We start from the raw sequence: 27,001 nt of genomic DNA, 5'->3' as shown, positions 1-27,001 counted from the left end.
TTCATATGACGTTTTTCGAAACAACTTTTTATGTCGCGGCTGCAGCACAATTGGATCACTATGGATGAGCAGTATGGAGGTACTCTGTGGATTCAATTTTGTGTTCTTGGACGTTAGTCTGGGGCGCCGTCAGCCATTAGGTGTGCTAGCCACTCCCCCCGCTGATCTCCGCAAGGGATGTGAGGACTCTAAAACTTCACCAGGGCCTCCATCGGCATATGGGTGAGTAGATAATAGCTGAATTTACATTTATGGGTGCACTATCCCTTTAAAGATACCGTTGATAACTTTAATAAAAATAATTAGTGTCAAACTTACATGAGACAGATAGTCTGTTGAAATATGACCAGAGCAAAGTGTCTCATTTAACAGCTAAACAGTACACTAAAATATGTTTCTGGAAACATTTAAGGTGAAAAATAGGCAATACCTTAAAAGAACGTCAACTTAATCAGCGCTGCGTAGTTTGACAGTTTGACCATGGTTCATGAGGTGTGAGTGACATGATTGACAGCTACGTTATGCCCAGTTCGGACCAAAGATTCGCAACGAGACGAGTTGAAACAGGCAATGCACCTTTCTGCAACGTTCTAAAAACCTGCCAGTTCACACCAATGCAACTAGATAAGACAGTGTATCGTCTCTATGCAACAAATCTCTGTGCTTCTGTTCTGATTTCTAGCTTTTCAGCCTTATTTTGTGGCTGAATATAATTTGTAGCTTCTTAAAATATGAATGAGGATAGTGATAGTGAAAGACTGGCTACAGCTGCATTTGTAGTAGTGATGAAACGGTGCAAAACAGAAACAAAACCAGCATCAGATGGACTGTATTCATAATGAGAGGGTATGTATGTGAGGCGGCATAAGCACATACAGCGAGCAACAGCAACCAACTATACCACACCGGCACACTGTGAGGATGGAAACAGAGGGCTTGTTGGTGACAGAGTACCTGCTACAGCAAGCGAACACGCCATCTGTGGTCATTTTGACTTGACCAGCTGACTTCACTTCAAGCCAGCTGGCTGCTGAAACAGGTGACGAGCTTTATGTTCTAAAACCAGCTGCCAGTGATTTGACCAGCAGAGTTGCAGGTTGACACTATCAGCCGGCTTGGGTCGAGCTCAGCTGGCCAGTTCACACCGCTGCAACTTTTCTCTGTGACATCTAAAACGGTTTCATGTCATCGCGAATCTTTGGTCTGAACTGGGCTTAAGGGCCTCCTGGGCCCTGTTTGGTTGTTTTCGTTCACGTGACGTAATGCCATTACAGCACTAAGAGGAGGCAGAGAGGAAAATGATTTTTTCAAAGATGATCCATCTCATATACTTCTGTGTGAACGTATTGACAGGTTTAGCAAATTATTGAGTCAAAGTCATTTTATAACAGCACTTACCTCGACTAGTTTCACCACATTAGAATGGTCTAGCTTTTTCAGGATGGCGATCTCTTGATAGACCCGCTCCAGGGGTCCTTTGGGCTGGGGGGGACCCTCAGGGGCTGCTCTGGCTCCACGAGGGGGAGGTCTCCCTGACAGACAGAGGAGAGAGGGACAATGTGGGTGGGCATGGGTGACAGATGACAGAAGGACAAGAGAGGACAAAAGACAAGGTTGGTTTCAGTGTTGGTATGCAGTGCTCATGTACCACTGAAGCATTATAAAACATTGTGCTCTCTGCTGTTTCAACCATCTGCCCCTGGCTCCAGACTTACGTGGGAAACCCGCCTGTCTCATCAGCCTCTTCTTGGACAACACCTTCATCGCCTACAGCAGAGAACGGGAGATGGATTTGGACAAGGGGGGAGGATGAGAGAAAAAGGCAGAGGGGGTGGGAGAGCCGAGCGGGCAAGAGATCCAGGGGAAAGATAAAGAGAAAGGTAGACAGAAAAGAAGAGTGAGACAAAGCAGAGTGAGGCGATGCATGTCTGACAGTGCACACATTCACACACCTACAGATGAACATCCCAGCGCCTATAAATGTATCTCCTCTCCTTGAACAACCTTGTATATGTGACTGCTGACCCTGACAGCGTCGTCAGCACAAAAGATTATAAAAGCTAGACTTTACAAAGGAAGAACTGTGGTGCAGGATGACTGCAAGCATGCGTGTAATGTACATTACCTCACCATTCCTTATCTTGAATGAGAAAATGTCAACTAATCCCACTGATAATAATGTTTAGCTGTAAGTCATAAAATATACATAAAATAACAGATGCCATCAGAAATCTAATTCTACAACTTATTTTTGACTGCCCAGATCATTTATTCAAGGTGTCTACGGGTATCAGACACTTGAATGTAATGTTTTTTAAACCCTGAGCACATTGATATCTTTCAAAAACGTGGAAAAAATGTGATGAGAAACTTGGTGAGAAATGTCCCACAAATTGCAAAATAAATAAATCAATAAATATATATTCTTAAAATAACTGTGGAAAAAAAGTTAGGGGAAAAAAACTATATTTATAATCATCATTATTACTTTCTTTACTGAGTTTCTTGTTTTTAAATTTTTTGCCAATTTTTTGGGTCATTTCGTCTTTCGTTGCTCGTTGCCTTCTTCCCATGGTTTAAAAGAAATCAAGCCAATTTGCTGTCAGGTTTCAAAGGGTTAAGACCTTTTCAAGGAGGTCTTCTTTTATATACCAAATTAAAGACTGATTTTTGGAGAAATAATCTTTTTCTTACATAAGCATTGCAGGTAAGTATAAATGTAGGGAGTAACTATGTGGTCCTGTGCAAAGATAGCTTTTATGTAGTAATATCGTTATTCAAGTAAGGTTAATCTACATTTTGCCAACAGGTAGGCTTTAAGATTTGTAACATCAGAAATAGTGCTGCAACGATTTGTTGATTAACCACTTAGTTGACTGAAGGTAAATTAATCGCCAACTATTTTGATAATTGATTAATTGCTTCAGTCATTTTTCAAACAAAAATGTCAAACATTTGCTGGTTTTAGCTTCATAAATGTGAGAATTGCTGCTTTTCTTTGTCATTCATGATAGTAAATGAAGCGTCTTCAGGTCTTTGGACTGTTGGTTGGACAAAAGAAGCAATTTAAAGACAATGAAAATCTAATTTTTACTCATTTCTTTTTACCTTTTGGAGACTAAACCTTTAATTGATTAATTGTGTATAGTCAATAGATAACTCAGTAATGATAATAATAATTGTAGTTGAAGCCCTTGACTCATTTTGACAAAAATAAATTAATAGAGGGATACATTAATTAATTTATTTCCTTTTTTTTTAGAATTTATTTCCATCTGCAAATGTATTAATCTACAAATTCATGTAAATAAAGTCACAGCCTCACAGAAAATGACAGAAACTGGGGTGTCGGTGGCTTAGTGATAGAGCAGGCGCCCCATGTACAAGGCTGTTGCCGCAGCGGCCCGGTTTCGAGTCCAGCCTGTGGCCCTTTGCTGCATGTCATCCCCTCTCTCTCTCCCCCCTTCACACTTAACTGTCCTGTCCATTAAAGGCAAAAAATGCCCAAAAAATATCTTTAAAAAAAAAAAAGAAAATGACAGAAACTTAAATAGTACACTACAAAACATTACAATAATGTAATTTCTGCAGTCCAAAAAAGGTGTAGGCTGAAGCTACAGCTTATAACACCTATTATTTTAACAGCACAACATATGTAGCAGTCAACAATAAAATAATCCAAAACAGGCAAACAAGGCAAAATAGCAACAAAGACAAAATACAACACACACACACAAAAAAAACTTACACACTTTAAGTTCCTGTACCCTGCTCTTCTACGTCATGATTACAGTCTGATCATCCATTCTCATATTTGATCAGTACCTTTATTTTTTGTTTAAACCTACTTAATGTTCTACACGTTTTCAGTTCCTCACTACAGCTCTTCCATAAACTCACTCCTTTAACTGAAATACATCTGAGTTTGGCATCGGTCCTCACCAGTGGTTTTTTGAACATAAAGACATCTCTCACAGCATGTTGACTTTCACTCTTTTGAAACAACTTCTGGATACTTTCAGGTAATAATTGGTTTTTGCTCTGTACATAATTTGTGCTGGTTTAAAGTTGACCAAATCTTCAAATTAGTTGTCTTTAGTTTAATAAATAATGAGTGTCTTGGTTCACTGTATGAGGTTTCATTCACAATTCTTACAGCTCTCTGAGATTAAAAAAAAAAAAAATGTTTGCGGCAATTAAAATCTCACAAATTCAAATTTGAGACTTTTTAACATGACTAGCTATTTATACATTTGTATTTAACACACGAGATGTTTTAAACACCTGCTAACACCCTGTTATTTCACTGCTCTGTCTTAACTTTAGTTGTCTCTGCACATGAGTCGTGAACAATTACCGTAGCTGACAACCATCAAGGCAGTGTTGAACAAAGAGCGCAATGTGTGACAGCTCCATTGTTCGCTGGATACTTTCCCTGTTCTCTGGGAAATTAGACTTTTTTTTTTAAGAGCCTCGGTGCCCTCAGTTATTATGGCAATGATATAATCACTGAATGCAGCATGTGGGCTTTGTCACTTGGGAGGAATATTAAAATAATCCCCATGTCATCGCCTGTCAACATCATGCAGCTTAATGAGAAGTGTAGCAATAATCATGAAAAGCATACAGAAAATCTCAAGCTGATGTGTTGTTAGAGAGCTCAGCGAGGCACAATTAACTGGAGACGCTCTCATATGTGGAAGACTCACATGAAATCACACCAGTTAATGTGACAAGAGGGGGTTTGATTGTTATTGGTTTTATCTGCATGTCTGGGAGTGACAAGTGATAAGGAATGAGAGGGAAGTGAGAGAAATGGAGACGGCAGTGTGTGCATGACGAACTCACATAGTATGTGTTGTCATCCTCATTGTAAGCCAACTTGACAACACCATAGGAGCCCTGGTCCGGAAAAGAGAAGTGAGATTGAGCAGCTGTCATTCTTCATGTGGGGAAAAAAAAAATCACACATTGTGCAAAGCAATCTAAATAAATACAAATACACACACACACACACACACACACACACACACACACAAGGGGAGTGTGTGGGCTGACAGTGTACACTGAAAGAGTACCAGCTGCTTCAAAGTGAGAACAGAGAAATTCAAATCATCTCTCCCTCTCTCTTTTATTTTTGATTTCAGGCTAATTAAGGAAACTGGATCTGGTTTACACTATCAAGCTCGCCTGCCCACACACAGGAAATTCAGGATGAAAAATAAGCCCAATTAGTAGCCTGTGTGCACAAATTCATGCCCAAAAACAAACAGAAAGAGAGAGAGAGGGAAGAGAGGGAGGGAGAGCAGGATCAGTTCCTGCTGGGGGAGCAGATTGGAGAGGCAGCACAGAGCTCATCCTACAGTCCCAGAGATGATCTGATAACAGGAGCCTCTCCAACAGTCCTGAAAGGCTCTAATTGTCTCAGCTGAACACAAAACCACACACATTAACATGTCTACCTTCGTGCAGAAACTCACAGCAGCCATGCACAATCTGTCTTATTAAACCCACAATCTAAAACGTGCCTACACAAACACACATACACACACTTCTATCCACTGAGCCTTGCACAACCCTTAAGAGAGCGCTATTTATACCAGCCTCTCACCCATCTTCCAACTCTCCCATGGCCTGGGAGTTTACACAGAGTTTGGGAAATGAGGACAGCCGGGAGAGAGGATAGCAGAGGCTGTTACTGCATGTCCTTGATGATGTGTGCTACTTGACAGACATGCAGTAGGCGGAAGGGAGAAGGAAATGGGAGAGTCAGTGAAAGGGAGCAATCAGTGAGTTGTCTCTGATGGTACCTTTCCAATCTCGTCTTTCAGCTTGTACTGGTTGAGCTGAACACAGTCCTTTAAGAGAAGGAGACAGAGAGAGAGAGGTAAGAGAAAAGAGAAATGATTTCAAATGAAATCCCATCAGCTATTTCAGCAGTTGAATACATCACGACCATTCTTACAAAATCTGCTTTTCTAAAAACGACATACAAAAATCCTGTCCGTTAAATTTCCTTTCAAATTATTTTCCTTTCTTGCGTTTCTCAACAGAAACTCACGCGTGCAGTGTTTTGCATATCAGTGTTCCCATGGGTGCCTGATGTCTTCCAACTGGAGACACATTCTCTGTGTCAGTGTGACTCTCTGCAATCACTGTCCCAGTTCAGTTTGTCATTTTTCTACCATTCATTCGAATTGAAACCTCTACAAATCCGCGTTTGAGATTTGAGAGGTGGGATGTGTCGCTCAGCTGTCACATTTTTGTGGTGTACTTTGAAGTCTTTAGAGGAAACTAGGCAGTCTAATACAGGTGTATTCTACTCAGGAGAAAAGCAGTGATTCATAGATGCACTGACTAAGCAGCTCTTCAATAAAAATATACTTCATCTGATTATTAGTCTCTTCGCTAGTTGATTAAAAGACCGAAGAGCAAAGAAAGATGGTAAGATATGAATATAGAACTCAGAGGAATTCAATGACCTACGTGATGCTTTACTTTCAGTGATATCATTCACAAGAGAGTCTCCATTATATGAGGATAACTCAAAATATGTCCCCAAAAGCCTCGTTTCCACCAGGCAGTCCGGTTCAGTTCAGTTCGGTACGCATTTAAACGGTTATTTTTCCATTTCCATTGTAAAAGGTTGTGGATGGTATCAATGGAATCGTCCCCATTTTTCATCACCCCTCTGTTGAGGTAGCACACTGATCCGATAATTAAATGTGGAGCTAGAAACACTGCAGTCCATTGATTAGTCAATAGAGGACAGTCACTCTTGCTCAGGGCTGAGCTGTGGTTGGTTCTGAAGGTTATGTGATCACTGTTCATATATATACATTAGTTAAGTAAAACTATAAAATGAAAGGATGTTTAGTTCAAAGGCTACTGCTGGCAGCTACCGGCAACTTTTAAGGTGGAATGTTTTCTTGCATGCAACTCAAAGCAAGAACTGATGACGTGAATCAATCGACACACCTTAAATGTCAATGTGACAACTTCGACCATTTGATTTGTTTTTACTGTCTCTCTAAGATGATATATGCTTTAGTGATGATTGGATCTTTAAGATGTTTGAGAAAACCGCAAAATCTATTTCCTCACTTGGAGAAAAAAACGTGGCAGAGAGTCGTTCCAGTGCGCTCCGGCAGCACTACACCCCTGCTCTTGCCTGACAAGGACTCAATGCACAATCCTGCTATTTTTAAATACCCCATAAAGACAGACTCTCACAGCTACAGCCCAAGCGGACTCTTCATTTCCAACATATAGACATTGGATCAAGGATGTTATGTATTATTTACAACTGGAGAAAATCCAGATCAACTGATCGCTTCTTTGCCACCTGGCAACCATTTCTAACTTCCGTGGCAAATACAGAAGCTGAAAAATTGTAATGAAACATGCTGTACTCCCCTACTTAAGTCATACAAGGTAACTAATTTGTAATCATCTTTTCCTCTTTAATTTTTTTATTTGAAAGCTACTCTTACCTTTCTTGCATTTCATACAGCACTTAGAAAAAATTTGAACATCCACAACTCCCGCCTCCCTCCAAAGTCCCATCCCTCTCCTCCTGCAAATCCACCTCCCTCCAAAGGGCTACTCCCCCCTCCTCCATTACGTCCTCATTACGTCTACGATAGACGTAGGCATTGGCAAGGTAACGTTAGATACACAGAAGAGGAGAGCGAGTGTAACGTTACAACCAAGACAGTCAAACGCAACCCCGGAGTTTTAAAACTCAACCGGAGTCAGTGATGTTACCCGAGCAGCTACGTCAGTCGGAAGCCTCCACGTCGGGAAGCTCGGCCAATCATTGCAGGTTGGAGTTTTCTTAGAACCATATGAGAATGGTACAATTATGAGTTTGTATCTCTGGTGGAATTCACTTACATTTTAGTGTGCCATCCGCTTATTAATAGTATTTTAACCTAAACAAAGAAAAGCATAACATTTCCAGAAAGGTAAGTGTTGCTTTAATATACATGTCTTTGACTGGTCTGGCTTTCTCTATTTGTTCCTGGGTTGATGGGTGGTTGGGGTTGTCTTTTTGTCCTCACTGGTTCTGTGTTTGTTTATTAATACTCTGTACATGTTTATTGAATTACCAATAAAAATACGTTGTTTAAAAAAAGAGACTAGAGCCTGTTCTTTTTTGTTCTATAAATGTTGGCTTGCAACCCTGTTGTGTGGATGATAAAAAAAGGTGCAGACGTTCTTGTGTATCACCGGTGAAGAGGAAATACAGTGAGAGCTGGACGGAGCAGTGAGTGACAACAACCCTACCCACATTTAAGAGTACTGTCAGTGGTGGGAACACGTAACAGATTTAGGATCGAGGTATATGTCTGTAGTGGTTACTTTTACTTTTTTAAGGTACTATACCTTAAGTTTTTGGTGGAAACGCAGCTTAATTTAACCTTCATGTGTATTTTCTACGTGTCATTATGTGAGAGCAAAGAAAAGGACAGGACAACCTCTGCAGCTCCTACGTGAGATTCTACCTACAGTACATGACATTTACAGGTTCTGCATCTACGTGTAACAGGGATCACAGCTATTATCTACATCTATTATTATTATCTAGACAAGTGAGACCTTACCTTTGCAGTCTTTACCAGTGTGCTGCTGCTTTTAAGACAAATGTACATGTAGTTCTGCTTACTTTCAGACAAATATGATGCTGACATTTTGATAACTAACAGATGTTTGAGAGGAGCCTGGCTCTGTGTGAACAACAGCTAGTTTGTTCATTCATGTGTCACTCTTCATGCATTGCAGTCCTTAAGGGAATACACTGGTCAGATGGTGCATAAAGCATAAGTTATATAATCACAATTATCATTACGCTGGCTGTGGCCACATATTAGCTAACGTCCTGGGATTTCTTGATTGACTTGGTTTTATTATAATTACAGCTTTATTTTGTGTTAGCGGTATCGTTAATTGCTCCAGGCTGGAACGCATTTTAAGCAGCAATATCAATATCACAGTAGGCCTGACCGTACCTGGAGGTCTGTGATGGACACACTGTGGGACTCCACAGTGGGCCGGCGGGGCAAGCGTGGAGAGGAGTGGGGCGATGTGATGGGAGAGTAGGGTAGCGACGGGTAAATATAGCGCCCGTTGAGTCCAGGTGAGTTGCAGGGTGATGTTGCAGTTTGCGAGCGCTCCTGCAGAGACAGCTTCCGGTCTGACAGGTTTAATCTTCCCCTTTGCTCTTGGCTTTCAGGTAGCAGAGCCTCTGAGCGGCTGACTGTGTGCGACAGCAGGTCGCAGGAGGAAGTCCGGAAAGATGGCGCCACACAGGAAGCTGGCTCGGGCGTCTCAGAACTGTCCATTTCTTCTACCTAAAATTTGATACATTAAATTTTATTTATTCTCTTTAATGCATATCCAAATATGTAAGGTTGTCTATGTATGGGTATTATATGACAGCCAATATGTAGCAGGTTCTTGTATCAACTTTATATGAGACATTGCAGGGGATATCATGTTAAATCGAGAACACTTACTTCCTACGTGGTCTCAAAATCATAACTGTAAAGTGTGATTTGATAAATCTAAAATGGAAATATATCATCATGTGTCAAACAATCTTTTAATTTTGTAGAAACCCAAACATCCAATTAGAATCCATCTCTGGTACATTCAGCGTCACCTGGGTGTGTTTCATCTTACCTCCTCCTCCCCAGCCTCTCCGGGCGGTCTGCTGGGTTCGTACTCCGTGACCACGATGAGGGACTCCATGGGGTCTGGCGAGGGCGTCTCAGAGTGGGTGTTCAAAGGTGGAGCGGGACAGCTGCACAGCAGATCAGGCAGGGGCTGTGAGGGCTGTGCTGGCGGCGCATGACCACAGGAGGCCGGCGGTTCAGCGGAGGGCCAGGGAGTTACGTGACAAGGAAACATGGTGTCTCTTCACAAAGACTGATAAGCACTGCTCCATCAGATGACAGCCTCAGAGGGAACTGGTGCCTAAGACACAAGAGGAAATTGAAGAATAAGAAATTGCTGGCCTTTCAGACACCAGGTGGAGCCCTTAAAGGGTATAAAGTACTGAGACAGACCAAACTGATGAACGGACAGAAAGAATATAATCTGCTTCATTTGGATGGTGTCCTTCTTAAATTGCTACCCTGAATAAGAGTACAGCATTACTACTTCTTCTAGTAGTAACAGTAATATGAAAACTCCCTGTATTCGTCATCAGCCACCTCTCTCACAGCTGAAGACTCCACATCCTTCCTTCCTGACAAGGTGGCAGCCATCCGTGACCAATTTACCCAACCACAGAGTATCCCCTCTGGTTAAGGGTGCGTCACAATTTTTTGTGTATTCCCCCTCCTCCTGAGGAAGAGGTCTCCAAATTTATGCTTTCGAGCAGTCACGACACTTCAACTTTAACTTCAACTTTGTTTGTCCCTATAGGGCAATTAGTTGCACAACAAGTACAAAACATTCATAAAAAAAAGTCACGGGAGAACACATAAGACTATAAATACTCAACAATCGGGGGGAGGAGGGGGGGAACCAAATACAGGGATGTGGAACATCAGTGGTCATCAACAACAAGCACCAATATTAACATCATCACCATCATTCATCACATGATCATAGCAACCAGCCAGAATAGTAGCCGCAGACTCTTCACTGCCCTGCATTCAAAAGAGTAATGGCAGTAGGAATGAAGGAGTGCTTGTATCTGTTGCTCTTAACCAGAGGAAATCTGAGCCAGAAGGCAAAACTGGACCTCGGAGAATACAGGATGACACTTGTCTTCTGGAATAGTGTTGTCAGAATACTGGAGTTTCTAACATTCAATACAACAACTCGAAAAATATTGATATTCGATACTATTTTTGATACCACAGGGAAAATGACATTGAGGGCATACTATTAAAAATTTCTAATAAAAGACAAATACTAACACTGTAATATGTCAATAATTACTTTTTTTCTTGGTTAGCAGCAGAGAACAACAAAATAACTGTAGTAAACATTAACAATAAGCTAGAGCAAGAAAACGTGGCTGGTACAGGTGCACCTGCAGAAAATTAGTACGGAAACCGATTCAAATATAGTATCACCACATGATTCATGCTTTATTGGCTTTGTGTACATTCCCTACAATGTTTAAGGAGGCTCAGGCTCATAATATAAAAGTGACGCACACCAAGAATTATAATGAGGTGCTGATCATTGGCAATAGACTTGACAAGTGTCACACTCCGGCTCCATATGCATTTCTTTTATTACGATGACGTTACGGCCTTTGGGCCCTCTTCAAGATCAGTGTCTCAATATGTTTGTTGATCTCCCGGAGGGCCCAGAGGGTGAAGCGTCATCATAATAAAAGAATGCATATGGAGCCAGAGTGTGCGTCACTTGTTTTCTACAATTAAGAAGGCTGAGGTACACACTTTGCTATAAACACTGACTGGAAACCCATTTCAAGTTGAGAAATACTGGTTTCCATACCTTCCCAATTCAAAGTTAATAGTACACACAGTTTACTAACCCATATCAAACTATTATTTTGATCATCCTGATGAAGTTGCAAGGTAACAAATGTACACATGCTAACTACCGTGTTTGCAAATACAACAAATATCAATTAGTGACATACAAGCTGCCACTAGCATCAACGCTGTGTTTAAAAAGAGCTTCAGTTTCCTGTTTACACGTTCTACCGACAGAGTATAGCGCACTGTCACCTTGAGATAAGCTCTCTCATTTAGCTTTGAGTGTTTGCCATAATTTTGCAAGCTGCAGAACCAGGGTTTATAGGGAGAGGGACGAAAAACAAATTTAACTAAAACCAACATGCAGCTTTAGTGCTGTTTCATTCAACACATAAAACAGCAACTTTCCAACCAAAATTGGACTTTGCTGGGAGAGTCCTAAACAAACTGTGTATCTTATTCAAGTAGAATAGAACAAACATCTATAAATAAAAGCCTGTTCGACCTGAAGTATATTCCCCTTGCCCAGTGAATTTCTGTTTTACAACTGTGGCCATGCAGCAGCCGACCTAAAGCAGCAGTGAAGTGGGAGTTCAGGTTAAAAAAAACAAAAACAAAAAAAAAAACAGTATAATTCTGGGTTGTTATGAATCCTGTGACAAACAAAGTATGAGAAAATGTATATGCACATAATTACCTTAGCACACAGCTGGAGCACAGCGTTTGACGGGCCAGCATGAACCAAGTTGTGGGTGTAATGAACGGGTGTGGGAAGAAACAAATCAGAGATGCTGTTCACTAGCTGTGAAACATAAGTAGACACAGCTCTTTCCGTATGAAGCGCCCGTGGAGTCTGGACTTCTTCCACACATTCTGTTAAGTGCTAATTAATGCATGCAAACACATCTCGTATCACAAACTTCAGCTCTAAGTGGACAGATTTGACGCGTCTATAAAAGTAACAGTACCGTCTGCTTTTGATGTCAGTTATACAACATGGTTAATTATTACATGTACCGCATCTAACCAAAGCCTTTTTTGCATAATTTCAAGAGGGCCGTTTCCATCTCAGAGTCCACTCAGCTTACTTATCTGCTCATTATCTGTGAGAGGGATGGAGAGAGAAGGAAAGCAGGGAGGAAAAAAACAGAAAGAGAGAGATCCTTGATTTTCCGTCATGGTTCTGACAGGATTGCGCTGCTGTCAGTGTGTGGGAGCTGAGTAAATCTCATAGATACAAGAAAACAAAGGGAATCCATAAGAAAAACAAGACAGCGGGAGCTCCAGCCAAGTTCAGAATGAGGACCATGTGTGGGAAGAAACACCCACTCCAGGTGGCCTCTCTACCTTCATTGCCAGCCTATATATAGCAATGTAAACTCACAAAAAGAAAGAATCACCACACTGTTACACAGAGACTGATATTGAGCATCACTGTTTCACGGGCAGGAACTTACATATTTCCTGGTCACCTCAGGCCCTCTCCACATACTGTAAAATTTCCATTACACTATCATGGATGCTTGGTCAATCCTGAAATGTCACATTTTCTTCAAAAACACTAAATACTATCCAGCTGTTGTCATTTCAACTTCTCCTACAATACATAGCATCAAATGCAAAGGCTGTGAGTTAAAGGGAGAGTCCACCCCAAATCAAAAATATATATTTTCCCTCTTTCCTGTAGTGCTATTTATTAACCGAGATTGTTTTGGTGTGAGTCGCAGAGTGTTGGAGATATCAACCTAAGAGACGTCTGCCTTTTCTTGAATATAATGGAGCTCGATGGCTCTCAGCTCGTGGTGTTTGGATCACAATAAAAAGGATATTTGAAAAACTCAATTATCAGGACCCAGTTACTCAAGATAATCCACAGAGCTTGATGTGAGCATTTTTATTCAGGAGCTATTGTCTTTCTGCCGAACTTAACTGTATCACTGCGCAGAAAGAAGTGTGCATCTACTGCTAGCTCACGTAGCACCACTGAGCTAGCTCATGTTACAGCTCAGCCGAGAAGGACACCACTTATGTTTACATCTCACGCTGTCACAAGCACGAGTCTCTCATCCATGAGTAGATGCACACTTCCTTCTGCTCAGTGATACATTTCGCATGTGTAGTTCAGGAGAGAGAAAGTAGTTCCTACATGAAACTGCTCACAACAAGGTCTGTGGATTATCTTGACTAACCAGGTCATGATTTCTGCAAAGAGACATTGCTGCTGAGTTTTTCACATGTATTTTTCGGGCACTTTGAGCACCATAAGCAGGTGCCATATTATATTGAAGAGAGGCAGACAATTCTACGGCCAATACACTCAGCAAATCACACCAAAACAATCAAGATTCATAAATAGCACTACAGGTAAGAGAGAAAATATATATTTCTAATTTGCGGGTGAACTGTCCCTTTAAAAGATTCATAATTTGCCAAATGGTAAACAGGGTTGACGAATCCAACCGCATCACTGCGCAGAAGGAAGTGTGTATCTACTGCTAGCTCGCGTAGCACCACTGAGCTAGCTAATGTTACAGCTCAGCTGAGGAGGACGCTAATGTTTAGGCATTGTCTGGTGCTGTTACGAAGTAGTTTGGCAGAAAGAAAATAGTTCTAACGTGAAACTACTTAAAACAAGATCTGTAGATTATCTTGAGTAACTGGGTCATGATTTCTGGAAAGAGACATTGCTGTTCAGTTTATCAGACGTATTTTTTTGGTGTTTTGAGCACCACATGCCGAGCGCCATCTTGTTCCATTATCTTCAGGAGAAAGCAGACATCTCTACAGCTGATATCTCAACACTTCAACAAAAACTCACACCAAAACAATCAGGACTGATAACTAGCAGTACAGGTAAGAGGAAAAATATGTATGTTTGATTTTAGGGTGAACTGTCCCTTTAAAAGAGTCTGACTGACATATTTGCCCTGTATGACCTCTAAGTTTTTCCCAACTGTTCGTAAAAGCAGATATTCTTGTGGCATTTACCGGTCAGGTAAAATGATCTTCATTTCATTCAGCTAAAAATAGAGGCTCTTGAAATCCACTTTGACTTTTAACACACAGTATCACTGCCACCAAAGCAACACAATATGCCCCGATAAGTGCAGTCGGCCTCAGCGGACAGGAGAAAAATATAGAGCTATAACCCTGGATGATACTTGCAATGCACCAGCTACAGTAGGCTTTTTATATCCAGAGGAGAGGAGCTAACTTACCGAGCCTGACCTACTTTGATCTCAGATAAATGGTGAGACTCACATCAAGGACTGTTTCCATTCACATCAAGAGGTTTTTGTGCCGTTTCTGAATTGGTGATGGGAAAAGGTCTTTACGTGATATCATCACTTAAAGCAAGACACACAATATCTCTGCAGATCTCATTCTCAGCCCAGCAGGGTTTGGGAAATAGAGCTGAATATCAGTCAGATAGTTGTTCATTTTGTTTTTAGTGGTGTAATGTCTGCAGTCGTTGTCTGGCCGGCGGGATTTACAGTAGCATCAAGGGAGCTGAATGCCACAGTTTTTGAGGATGTTTCTGTATCAACAGCCGCTATTTGGGAGGTGAGTTTCTGAATGCACAAACTTGTGTTAGCCTCGAAGTCATAAGAATCTTTTACCTTGGAGCTGAGAGAGCTGCTGTGACACAACTAACTCACAAGTCCAATCTGTTTTAGTTGTGTCACCCACCTCTCACCAAAAATTAGCAAACTTTCAGCAAAACTGTGAAATATCAGATTCCTCCTTGCTAGACATTCATGGACAAAAAAGAAAGCCTCCGACCTTGGTGGGCCGAAACAGCGAAGCCCCCGTAATTCTTGGACAAAGATGCTCTGTATCATAGATAACTAAACTACAAGCTAAAGCCCTAAACTTCCCTGATCCCTGGTTATCGCAGACGCTACACAAAGACCAGGCAGTTAAATTTGATCCTTGTGAAACACCAACAGATGCCTCCTCGCTCCAGATGCCGTCCTGTGCCTCTTATCGTAACTAAAGTCACATGACCCCGACCTTCACTATCTGGACAGGGAAGGGGAGGGGGGAGAGAGGACTTATCAGAGCTCGCTGGGGGTCCGAGCCATGTACAGCATTAATAACAACACATACACAGCCCCACAGACGTACAAGTACAACACAGGGCCATCTGGAGCAGAGGAGGATCCCCAGCTTCATTAAAAGATCAACAGGGCAACCCTGTCAGTGATCCGCGGAGCCGTGCAAGAGATAAGCCCCTGTAAATGGAGGGATGAGCGGCCTCTGCCAACTTAACCGTAGTAGTGTTAATATCACACGACCACAGCTGAATGTCACTAACAATCTGAAATGTCTAATTGGCAGTCACCATATGTAACTCCAAAATACACCACGGTTAGTCATTGTTGTGAAATACTACTGCAGAGTTATTGACTGAATCAACCCAAGGTGACGTCTTGAAATGTATTACTTTGTCTGACTAACAAACCTAAATATATATAAAAATGATGTTCAACAGAGACACTGAGCAGTATTCCCTCAAATGTGCTTGACAAATTTGCTTGACTTTAACAATTAACTGACATGTCATTTCACCTCTAGCTGATCATTTCTTTAGTTAAATATCTAAACACTCGTTTTCCAGTAGGTTTTTACAGAATAGTGAACATCTACGGAATAGGAAAATGCAGCCAAATCTGTCAACAAAAGACCTACCTGCTTTCATTTCTCCCAACTCAAGAAAATAGGACTTACAGCCCATTTAATCACCAGCAGAAATAGATGGTGCATTTTAAGTGTGTTTCAGTGTGTCATCATTAACCAAGCCACTGTATCCTTATAATGGGACATTAATCTTAATCAGGAAGTCAGTTTGAACACATGTAATGAATTGAAGAGTGGTCTTACAGCATCCCAAAAGCAAAGAGAAGGGAATCAGGGAAGAGATGTGGCATTAGAGGACCTGCAGGCCGATATAAGATTCAAAGAGGACATGTAAATGCAACTTTGGGAATTTAAAAAGCCAAACATAGTGGCAATGAAAGCAAAACTGCTTCAGTACAAGCAACAGCAGCATTAACTTACTTTGAGCATTGGTGAGAACTAAACGTCGATGCAATTAAACCTTTAAACCAATATTCATCACCTCGTATTCTTCTGCAATTTCAGAAATACAAACAACCATTTAGCTCCCCTAGTGCAGTAATGGCTATCTGTCACACACAACTGAGAGCTGTCACATTCACTGTAAACATTCACACGAGTAAACACGTTATTATTATTTATTTTCACAGGGAGAAACGAGTGTTAGCGTCGACAGAGGTCCCACCAAGCTAACTTAGCTCCAAGCTCCAGAGCCCAACAGCTCGGCTAACGTTAGCAGCTGCCTCATCTGTCAAGATACAGATGTTGTTGGGCAGGAGTCAAGGATGCTAGTGCGGCTGAGTAACGTCCGGTGACACCGCAACAGAAGGCAGACAAAACCAAACACTGTCTCTAAAAAAATAACCCTTACCTTAACGTGTTATTTCGGCCTTTAAGTCAGAATTAAGAGGTTCCTGCTTCTTCTTCGGCTGCGGTGAAAGTAGCGTCCGTACTACGACGGCTAAGCTAGCCGTTAGAGGAGCGGAGACAGACTGATAGCCGATGTTGTGATGGACCAATCCAGCTGAGCTCACAGGTCCCGTGTTTCACACAGAGGAAGTGTTGGGGACACGGGCAGTGTGGTGGCTTCAAGGAAATAATTACAGCAACATGCCTCACAAGGAGCGGAGGAGGTGCAGGCTGCCGTTTGTTCCCCTTTTGTGTCACTCACGACCTCGAAATGAAACACTTGGCTCTTGGAGGATTTCTGCTACAAGCACTTTGTGGCCGACTGGCTCCCCCCTGTGGTGAGAGGGAGAGTTGCACCCTGGAGCTCAGCAGCTTTGTGCAGTATGGTTTTTACAGTTTTTAATATTAATTTAATTGAAACAAAAATACAATTAAAAAAATGGGTAAATAGCATAATACTCAGGTCTACAAATAGTATAGACTCCACGGTAAATACATATCCTATCAAGCATTACAGTGACCAAGTGATTAGCTTCTTAAAGGGACAGTTCACCACAAAATCAAGCTTAGATACTTCTACTCTTGTACATAGTGCTATTTATCAGTTTAGATAGATTTTTTAAATTCTTTTTACTGTCATGATATAATTTCATAGATCTTGCTCATTGTGAAATTATTAAGTGAGAACTTGTATTGACATACAATGATAAATAGCAATGAATAACACCAAGTTATGTAATGGCACAGGTTTGAATTTTTAAGCATGTTATCGTAATTTTGGTGTCACATAAAAATGAATTCCATTAATTCCATTTCTTATTTCATGGTTCATAATCTTTTTTTTAACCTTCCTGCACAGCAACATAAGGCTGAGAATTAATATGAGAAAAATGGAAGGAAAATAAATTACTCACACACACGTGCAAAATAAATAAATAAATAAAATAGATTGATAACCTAGATAATCTAAATTGTTTTGGTGTGAGTTGTTGAGTGTGGGAGCAATCTCTCAAATATAATGGAACCAAATAGCACTCGGTTTGTGGTGCTCAAAAGGCCAAAAATAAAATTTCAAAAACTCAACAGCAACGTCTCTTTCCATAAATCATCATCAATCAATCATGTTTTTATATTTTTAAATAGTCTGTAGCTACCTAAAACATTTAAAGTTTTTTCTACATTAGCTATAAAATCTATAAATTAACTATAAAAACTATTCAATTAAATGATTCATTTCTTACTTTCTTTATATAGATAAATAGATATGCAATGATTGTGGGTATTATGTATGTTGATGTCCAATGTAAAGTCTCTATTTGTGTCGAGACAACGCACACACACACAATAGCCTGCACTAGGGGCTGTCATCATAGTGTGCACTGGGGCCCGTCCCAACTTCCTTGAGCCAATGTTGGTGGGTGTAGTTTGGTAGAAAGCAAATAGTTCCTACATGAAAGCGCTCACAAGACCTCTAAGTCATCTTGAGTATTCGAGTCCTGATTTCTGGATAGAGATAGAAAGCCACAAGCCGAGAGCCATCTAATTCCATTATATTCCAGAGAAGGCAGACATCTCTATGGCCGATACCTCCAGCACTCTGCAACTCACACCAAAACAGTCTAGACTGATGAACAGCACTACACGAGAGAGGAAAAATATCTCATCTTGATTTTGGGGTGAGCTGTCCCTTTGACTGCCCACCTACCCATCATGTTCTCTGTCACACAGTCGGACAAATGTGCCTTCATTGGTTTACAATTTCACAAACCTGAGCAAAGACTGAGGCCAGGACATTCTTTTGAACATTTTTAGACAATAGTCAAATTTGACCTCAAGACATGCAAGGTGTAACTGATGTATCTTGCCACCCACCAAATACTAAACACTACATTTCTTAACTTTGACTAATATTTGTTGCAAAATATCTGTGATGCAAAATCCAACTGAGGTATGTAGGATGCTGAGAACTAAGGTGATCAAATGAGGAGTAGACATTCAAAAATCAAGCATTTGTAGCCTTCAAAGAGGACAAAAAAAAAAGGTTGTCACCAGTAATATCTGAGTTGAATTCACGAGGACAGGACACATCAAATTGAAATATGTTTATTTCCATAAAAAATGAAAGTAAGTCGCTAAATTGCAAAGCACAGGATTGCAAAATATACCAAAGAGATCCAATCCAAAGACAACAAAATTAAAAAAGAAACAAAAGACTATACAATGCAACAATCTGAACACAGCTGGAGCAATTATCGCCTCTTCTGGAAGATGTTGCCTCTTCCCATTCCACCACGGCCCCGACCCCTCGCAGCCACTGCAGATGAAAGCAGGGAAAAAGAACAGTTTTAACAAAATGATACAGAAACATCTATTGGTTCAACAATTTTGCCACACATGAAGAAAATGAAAATGTGCTAAATGTGGACAATATGAGCATACATGCAAAACTATGCAGTAAAAATATCCCTGTATTAAATGCTACCTTTGTAAAACTGAAGCTGAGAAAGTCTTTTTTATGTAAGACGTTATGTCACATTTACTGTAAACATATGGAAATGGCCGAGGAGCTACTAGTCCAAAAACTCTGCACCCACCTTGTGCTTTGAGAATAGCGGCCTTGCCCCTTCCTGCGCCAGATCCCTGGTTCTTGTTCTTCATACTCTTTAACATGGGAGCATTCTTTAACATGTCCGGTAAGATCAGGAAACGAATCTTGCTGCCACGGATGTAGACCTGCTCCAACTGTGCCACCCGACCATCGCGATAAGTCACTGTTATGTTGGACATCTGTGGGGACAGAAGAGATGTGGAATTTTAGCTACTCGACAAGTTGACTCACGAGGTTGAAAAAAAAATCTTTTTCATGTTACAGCAAATGTAGAATGAAATTCTTGAGCTCAAAGTGGAAATGCACCCCAAAGTGAACTTCAATTCTAAACTACAGCTTAAATCACAGTGCAAGCCCACCTGCAACAATAGGTCTGTTAATCAGTGGTTCTGAATCTTGGTCTTTCAACACAACATCTCTACTGCTTTCATTTCTTACCATCTAATAAGGGACCAATTATTTACAACTTGGTTTCCAGGATTTTTTTTTTCCCAGTTGACTAGCTAGCAGGATTAGGAGCCAGGTCTCTAGTACTTGAGAACCAGGGCTGATAACTGTTGTGTTAAATGAGACACCACCAGATGGAGGAGACTGCAAAACTTGGTTTAACTAGAAGTCACAGTCTATTGTGTCTAGTTGCATGAGCCCAATCATTGCCACAAATCTTCACAAATTTAACAAGTAGCTTCAAACTGAGTCATCTTGGAAGTTAGCAGATGAGGAACACACAGAAATAACACTTACTCCACAGAAAGATGTACGATCATTTAAATATAACAGCATGCATGCACCTAAAAAATATAGTGGGAGGTTGAATAATTTATTTTGATCCAAATTGACAGTTTGTATCAAGGAGAAACCAGTAAAAAAAAATCAAATGTAGATTTGTAGGAAACACTGTCAACACAACAGCATCAGCCTAAAAAAAGTTACACAAGAGGGTAATCTGTCAGTTCTCCTTAAATTTCACACTTAAGGAGTATTTTCTTTCTCTTTTAAAAGTAAACTAAAAACATATCTTTTTTCAAAAGCTTTTAGTTTGGTTTTTAAGTGTATTTTTATTTGTTTTAGGAATTTGTATTATTGTTGTTATCGCCCCCTTTTTAAGAGTAATGATAATAATAGTACCCTCTTATTGTGTTTGTTTTTATCGTGTCCTGCTTGTTTTTATTTGTGTAATACGTTGACATATCTTATGTTTGTCATGAATGATGCATCTTAAGCACATTGAGTTTGTGCTTGTAGTATGAAATGTGCTATATAAATAAGATTGACTTGACTTTCTGTATTGTTACTCATCACATTTATGGGCATTTCCTTAACACATATGATGGGATTAGTCAAAACCTGAGGACTCGCAACACAAAATGAGTTAAGTGTGTTCAGGTAATCAAGCACACGAGCTAGTCAAGGTTGTCTGAACTATGCAGTTCCCAAAATTCAAGGGACAGTTAAAAGACAAAAGAGTCATAACCAGGGTTTGAAACTGGCACCAGCTACCAGCCAAATGCAGGTAAAATATGTAAGTGGCTGATATATTTTCATCACTGACCAGCCAAAAAAAATGCAGGTGATCTATAGAGTGGAAGGTAAATTTTCACAAAAGTTCATATCCAACCCTGGTCATCGCTCTGTGTGGTGTCAGGGTGTAAGGATGACCTTCGTTTCCGATTATTATTCATACTACATTATTGTTAAAACTTTTTTAAAGTTTTTTTTGGCTTTTAGTCTTCAATAAATATGATAGATTAAGTGTGAAGATGGGAGAGAGAGAGAGGGAGGAATGGCATGCAGCACGGGGCTGAAGGCTGGAACCGAGCCCGCGGCTGCTGCAACAACAACATGCCTTTGTGTATGGAACGTCTGCTCTATCCACTGAGCCACCAGACGCCCCATTCATCCTATATTATTAAGGACCAACCTGGCAGTTCATGTTGTCCTCGGCCTCGATCAGCTTGCCCCTGTACACCTCTCCAGTGTTGGTCTCACAGGTCACAATGTGTCCCTCTGCCTCATGCAGGACTTTGATTGGGACGCCGATGGACATGTTTCAGCTGTGTTCCTGAAAAACAAGGATTGCAGGAAATGTTACAAAATGCAGTCACTGTCACCAACATCTTCCTACAATCTACCTCTACTTCAAGACAATTAAATTACTTCTGTTTTATTTTATTCAAACTGAAAACAAACCACAAATCGGGTGAGTCAATATCAATGTGTTATGTGAATCTGTTAGTTGCATTAGCCATCTTTATGTTGCTTTAACTCTGAGGCTGTACACATAACGTTAATCAGTGTAAATCGTAACTATGGCTTGGGATATTACAATAAACTATTACATATTAATTATATACCTTTAGTAGGATGCAATGTTTCAATACTATAACTCAGACCTGGTAAATATGACCAGTTTTTCTGTTAAAGCAGATCAACTTAGCCGCTAGCTATATTAGCTACATTAGCTAACGGTAGACTTCTATGAATTACAACTACACAACTCTTAAGGTATCGTTATCTAATAAATGTTCAGACCTCCATAGATTATTTTAAAGGAATTACTACAAACTAAAACCTCATGCAACTTAAATACGTAACTCAATTTAACATTAACATTTGATTCTTTACTGAAGAAACTTTGGGTTCTGCAAACAGGCGGAACCATGTTAGCACCGAATGAATGGACTATTAGAAACAACGCAGACAAACACCACTGTTGACTAAACTACGTGATAGTGCGATTTTTAAAAACATAATAAGACGGTTACCTTTATCTTTTCTTGGAAACTGGTATCGTTTGTTGTTTCTTCTTACCGACTAAGCAACGTGCGCTTGTCGCTTTCTTCGCGTACCTTTTGGAGCCTTTTCCGCCTACCCACAATGCCACGGTGGTTCAAAGAATTACTTCCGGTGGTGCCTTGCGTTGCATTGTGGGATTTAGTGTTTTGAGCTAATATATCGTCCCCAGGAGAAAACTCCTGATTTGTTTATGGGGTTATTGTTTGATGTTGGATGGACTAGAACTGAAGGACAAAAAGTGTAATAATAAGCATATTCGTCAAATATTTCAGAGAAAGAACAATACAATCAAAGAAAGTCACTTTAAAATTTTACATAAAATTAACCCCGTTAATTGTTTTATCGCCAAATTTACCGAAATAGATGATTTATGTTCTTTTTGTAACCAATGTGTTGAAACTATTTCACATTTATTTTTTGATTGTAGAATCACAAAAGCTTTCTGGTCAGCTCTTCAGATTCAGATTCAGATTCAGAATACTTTATTAATCCCCGGGGGGGAAATTGTTTTTGTTCCAATGCTCCGTGCAAAGTAGAAATAGAAATACAGCATGAATGGAAACAAGAGATAAAGATGAAGATATAGATAAAATACTAAAATAGACAATGAAATAAATAAAATAAAATATTAAAGTAGACATTAAAATAAAATAAAATAAAATATTAAAGTAGACATTAGAATAAAATAGAATAAAATAGAATATTAAAGTAGACATTAACATTAAATAAAATATTAAAGTAGACAATAAAGTAAAATAAATAATAAAAACAGTAAAGTAGACAATCTGAAATATATACAATATACAATGAAATGGTTGTAGCATTATAAATGAAATAAGAATGAGTAATTATATTGTGTGATTTGTTTTATAAATAGCCAAATGAGTCCGATCATCAGAGGGAGGAGTTGTACAGTTTAATGGCCACAGGTAAGAATGACTTCCTGTGGCGCTCAGTGGTGCATTTAGGAGCAATCAGTCTCTGGCTGAAGGTGCTCCTCTGTTCGACCAGAGCGTTGTGGAGAGGGTGAGAGCCATGCTGAAGTATCGCCCGCACCTTTGACAGCATCCTCCTGTCTGACACTGCTGTCAAAGGGTCCAGCTCCACCCCCACAACGTCACTGGCCTTTCTGATCAGCTTGTTGAGTCTGTTGGCATCGGCTACTCTCAGTCTGCTGCCCCAGCACACCACAGCAAACAGAATAGCACTGGCCACCACAGACTCATAAAACATCCTCAGCATAGTCCGGCAGATGTTAAAGGAGCGGAGCCTCCTCAGAAAATAGAGGCGGCTCTGTCCCTTCTTGTAAAGGACTTCAGTGTTCTTAGTCCAGTCCAGTTTATTGTCTATGAACACACCCAGATACTTGTAGTGTTCTATGATGTCCACGTTATGCCCCAGGATGGATCTCCATTTTTTCAACTCTGCCAATATCAAATACTCCTTTACATTAAGAGATATCATCTGCTACTACAATAACAAAAATAACAAAGATTTTGAATTTTTACAATCCTTCATGCTAAATTTTACATTCACAAACAAAAATTTGCCAAATCTTGCCCCAATTTTAAAACCTGCCTCTTAGAATTTGATTACACTATGAAATCCTTACATTTAATTGAAAACAGTAAAAGTATCAAACTTACTGCTCATTATGAAACGTTTTTCCCATCCTCTGACTAAAAAATGTGTCTTATTTTTATTGTCCTGTTATACTGTCTTTATGTCTGTACCAACACTTTTTAGAGTCTTGTATGTATTTTTTGCATTGTCTCATTTGTGGTGTACCTGCTTGTTAACACTTTATTGTTCAATTAAACAAGCACAATAACCCCATAATTATTATTTTTTTGTTTATTTTGTGTATGACGCCAATGAAAATTTGACTGACGCTCTGTTTTCCTGACCCTCGGTCATCTCTGTCACCATACAGCAAGTTTTTGCATAGATTTACATGTAGTTCAGTCAGGCTTAACTCAATAGAGGGACACCCAGGATAGTTTTTATTAGTCCTAACACCCTCCAGCATCATATATTAAAAGCATAATTTCATGGATTTAGTGGAACTTTTTTTTTTCAAGGTCAAAAGCAAAGTGTCAGTGTTTTACAGTCATGGTCTGTGTAAAATGGTGTTAATATTGGATGGTCTGTGTGTGACTATCCAAGATATTTGGTGTCTTTTCCTAAGCTTTGGTGGTAAGTCTTTCAAATAAAACACATCTTCAAAGGAAATTTGAATGTATTATATCTGTATTTTGGGGTACTACTACCCAAAACCCATTTTTTAACCACATTTTCCACCTATAGCTGCGTCTACATCTGTTATGTGTATACATTCTTGTCTTGTATAAACATATTATAGCTATATATATATATATATATGTTTAGTATCTACAATATCATCATCTTTCGTTGTAGGTTTGACACCTATGTAGGGGATCGTAGCACGGGGGAGATGAAGGGTTGACGTGGAGATATGGAGTGTGTGTGGGCTGACTGCTTCTATTAGCAACTTTGAGCATTTTACTCATATTATCATTATCTTTTTTTAATTTACTTAAAGCATTTCATTTAAATTTAAAAGCAATATGGAATGCTGTGCCTCTTGATGATGTGCCAAAAAGAGACACCCTGTAGGCATCTTAAGAGTCTTAGATGGACTGGCCCCCTCCACTGACTATCCTGGGAGATAGAAAACACATGTGGGGCACTGATGGACACTTCTAATCATTATATTCATTCCCACACATTTCTGACCCTGTTCTTCAATTGTTGGAGTCAGGTTGCAGGCAATGTTGTAAAGGACCTGATTGCTCCATAGCCTGTGCAGAGTGCAGAGATATGTGCATGAATATGCCAGCACAACTGGTGTCATTTAAGGTCTCACTGTGAGTGCGGATATGCATCATGGTTGTCATGGAAATAGAAATTGGTGTGTGCAGAAAATTCAGTGATAATATGGTTTATAACCTAACCTAACCTTTGTTTGGATTCAAAAAAGGTCCTTTTGGGTCTGTACCTGCCAAAGTGCACATATACACTGAGAACAGTTCATATCTGATGGTTGTATGTGAAAGAACATCCTGGAAAACCAATGTTTAGACATAAATTCCACAAAAATAGCATGTTTAGAAGCAGAGATATAGATATATAGATTCTATGTAAACCAACAACCTCCCGCACACATACACTAACATCACGCATGCTGTACATTTAGACTTTTAGATATTTAAACAGGTACAAATGGAAATTTGCCTTTTCATTTGTCCCCAGAGTGGTGTCTCACTGAAGCGAAGCCTATACACCAGATGTTTCCTGTATGTTGTGGGTCCATGTCTTCATCACATCAGCCTGAGAGAGAACAGAAATAGAATCCTAGAATAAACATCGCCTACAAACAAACGTGTTATTAAATTATTCTGCTAATTTGCTTGTACTTTCTCAGATGACTCATATATATTTTGCATGCCAATGTCACGCTTCCTATATAGTATTTTATCACTGAATAGCACACTATAAAGACAACCACTGGATTGTTTCTTGTCGGGGCATCATACCATCATATACCCTGCCGGAGCCTTGTGTGTGGTTTTTAAGACAGATGATGGGGTCTGTGAGGTAGATTAGGTGGCTGTTATTGTCCGTACCTTCAGCAGTCTGTTGTTTATTTGGGTTTTTTTTTATTTATTGTGCTGAAATGACTCAGACGTGAATCACCCATAACCACATAATTTTTATAACCCTTATCTCATGCTTGTCAACATGGTGCAAAAAAAACAAAGCATTAAAATTAAATGGCTTTATTCATTTTAATATCCCTGGGCATGACCACAAAGTATAACAACCAATATGCATTATTTTTGAATAAACACACAGTACATGCACCGAGTACATACCCATGTATGTTTACTCCTGGAGACATGTCTGTGGCATTGCTTTAAGGCATGCAAATGTTGCTTAATGCAGGCCTTCCCCACAATGAGAAGGCTTTTTAATGAGGAACGAGAAAGCATAATGGCATAATAAAAGACATCATCCAATGAACCTTCATTTGATTTCCATTGCATTAGCCTCATTGACTGGCGTCAGCAGCCAGGCTACTCTGTAAACACCTCTTGCTGAGTAGTCTGCGGCCATGTGTATGTACTCTACGTGAGTGTACGTGTGTTTTTCATGGTGTCTATTTGTACAGGCTCAACTCTGAAAGTAGCCGCACTACAGACATATGGAGTGATATTTGAATAGATTAAACAAGCTCTTTGTTTTGGATGGTTGGTAACTGGCCTGTATACATTGGGTGCCTTTGACGCATATGTCACATAGCTGTTGAGCCAGCAACGGACACGTGTTGCCTGGCAGTTATCAAATCACTCATCAAACTAGCAACATCTAATGTTCTGTAGCTATCCTGCACTTTGAGAAATGACTTTTTAACTGATCTTTACACAAGAGATGGTGCTTCAGTGTCACTGATATCCCCTAAATGTTTTATGGTTCATTCAGGCCATTAGTCACAACTCCTTGTAGGATACACTTCAGTCCATGGGTGCTTCATCTATAACAGTATGGAGTCTGTGGTACGTATCGGGTGAAGTCAGGCAAT

General features: G+C 40.0%; 2 protein-coding genes across 2 annotated transcripts in view; both read right to left on the bottom strand.

Annotated features, from left to right (window-relative positions):
- The window catches only part of LOC126395901 (calcium/calmodulin-dependent protein kinase kinase 2), a 31,082-nt gene extending 13,814 nt beyond the window's left edge, over positions 1 to 17,268 (bottom strand). The window contains exons 1-7 of the mRNA XM_050053682.1: positions 16,957 to 17,268; positions 9,685 to 9,978; positions 9,012 to 9,353; positions 5,811 to 5,858; positions 4,849 to 4,902; positions 1,716 to 1,767; positions 1,399 to 1,532 (exon numbers count right to left, since the gene is read on the bottom strand). Coding sequence (XP_049909639.1) covers positions 1,399 to 1,532; positions 1,716 to 1,767; positions 4,849 to 4,902; positions 5,811 to 5,858; positions 9,012 to 9,353; positions 9,685 to 9,912 — 858 coding nt within the window. The 5' untranslated portion in view covers positions 9,913 to 9,978; positions 16,957 to 17,268. The remainder of the gene's footprint in view (positions 1 to 1,398; positions 1,533 to 1,715; positions 1,768 to 4,848; positions 4,903 to 5,810; positions 5,859 to 9,011; positions 9,354 to 9,684; positions 9,979 to 16,956) is intronic.
- Positions 17,269 to 19,081: 1,813 nt separating this feature from the next.
- Positions 19,082 to 22,496, bottom strand: snrpd3l (small nuclear ribonucleoprotein D3 polypeptide, like). The gene is made up of 4 exons (XM_050053074.1): positions 22,368 to 22,496; positions 21,524 to 21,664; positions 19,589 to 19,781; positions 19,082 to 19,308 (listed from the first exon to the last, which is right to left on the bottom strand). The coding sequence occupies exons 2-4, from the start codon at positions 21,647 to 21,649 to the stop codon at positions 19,244 to 19,246; spliced, it is 384 nt and encodes a 127-aa protein (XP_049909031.1). The 5' UTR covers positions 21,650 to 21,664; positions 22,368 to 22,496; the 3' UTR covers positions 19,082 to 19,243.
- Positions 22,497 to 27,001: the final 4,505 nt, after the last annotated feature.

The sequence above is a fragment of the Epinephelus moara genome, chromosome 9, assembly GCF_006386435.1.
Source record: "Epinephelus moara isolate mb chromosome 9, YSFRI_EMoa_1.0, whole genome shotgun sequence".
Classification (NCBI taxonomy): Eukaryota; Metazoa; Chordata; class Actinopteri; order Perciformes; family Serranidae; genus Epinephelus; species Epinephelus moara.
This window is presented reverse-complemented; position numbering and strand designations above follow the sequence as displayed.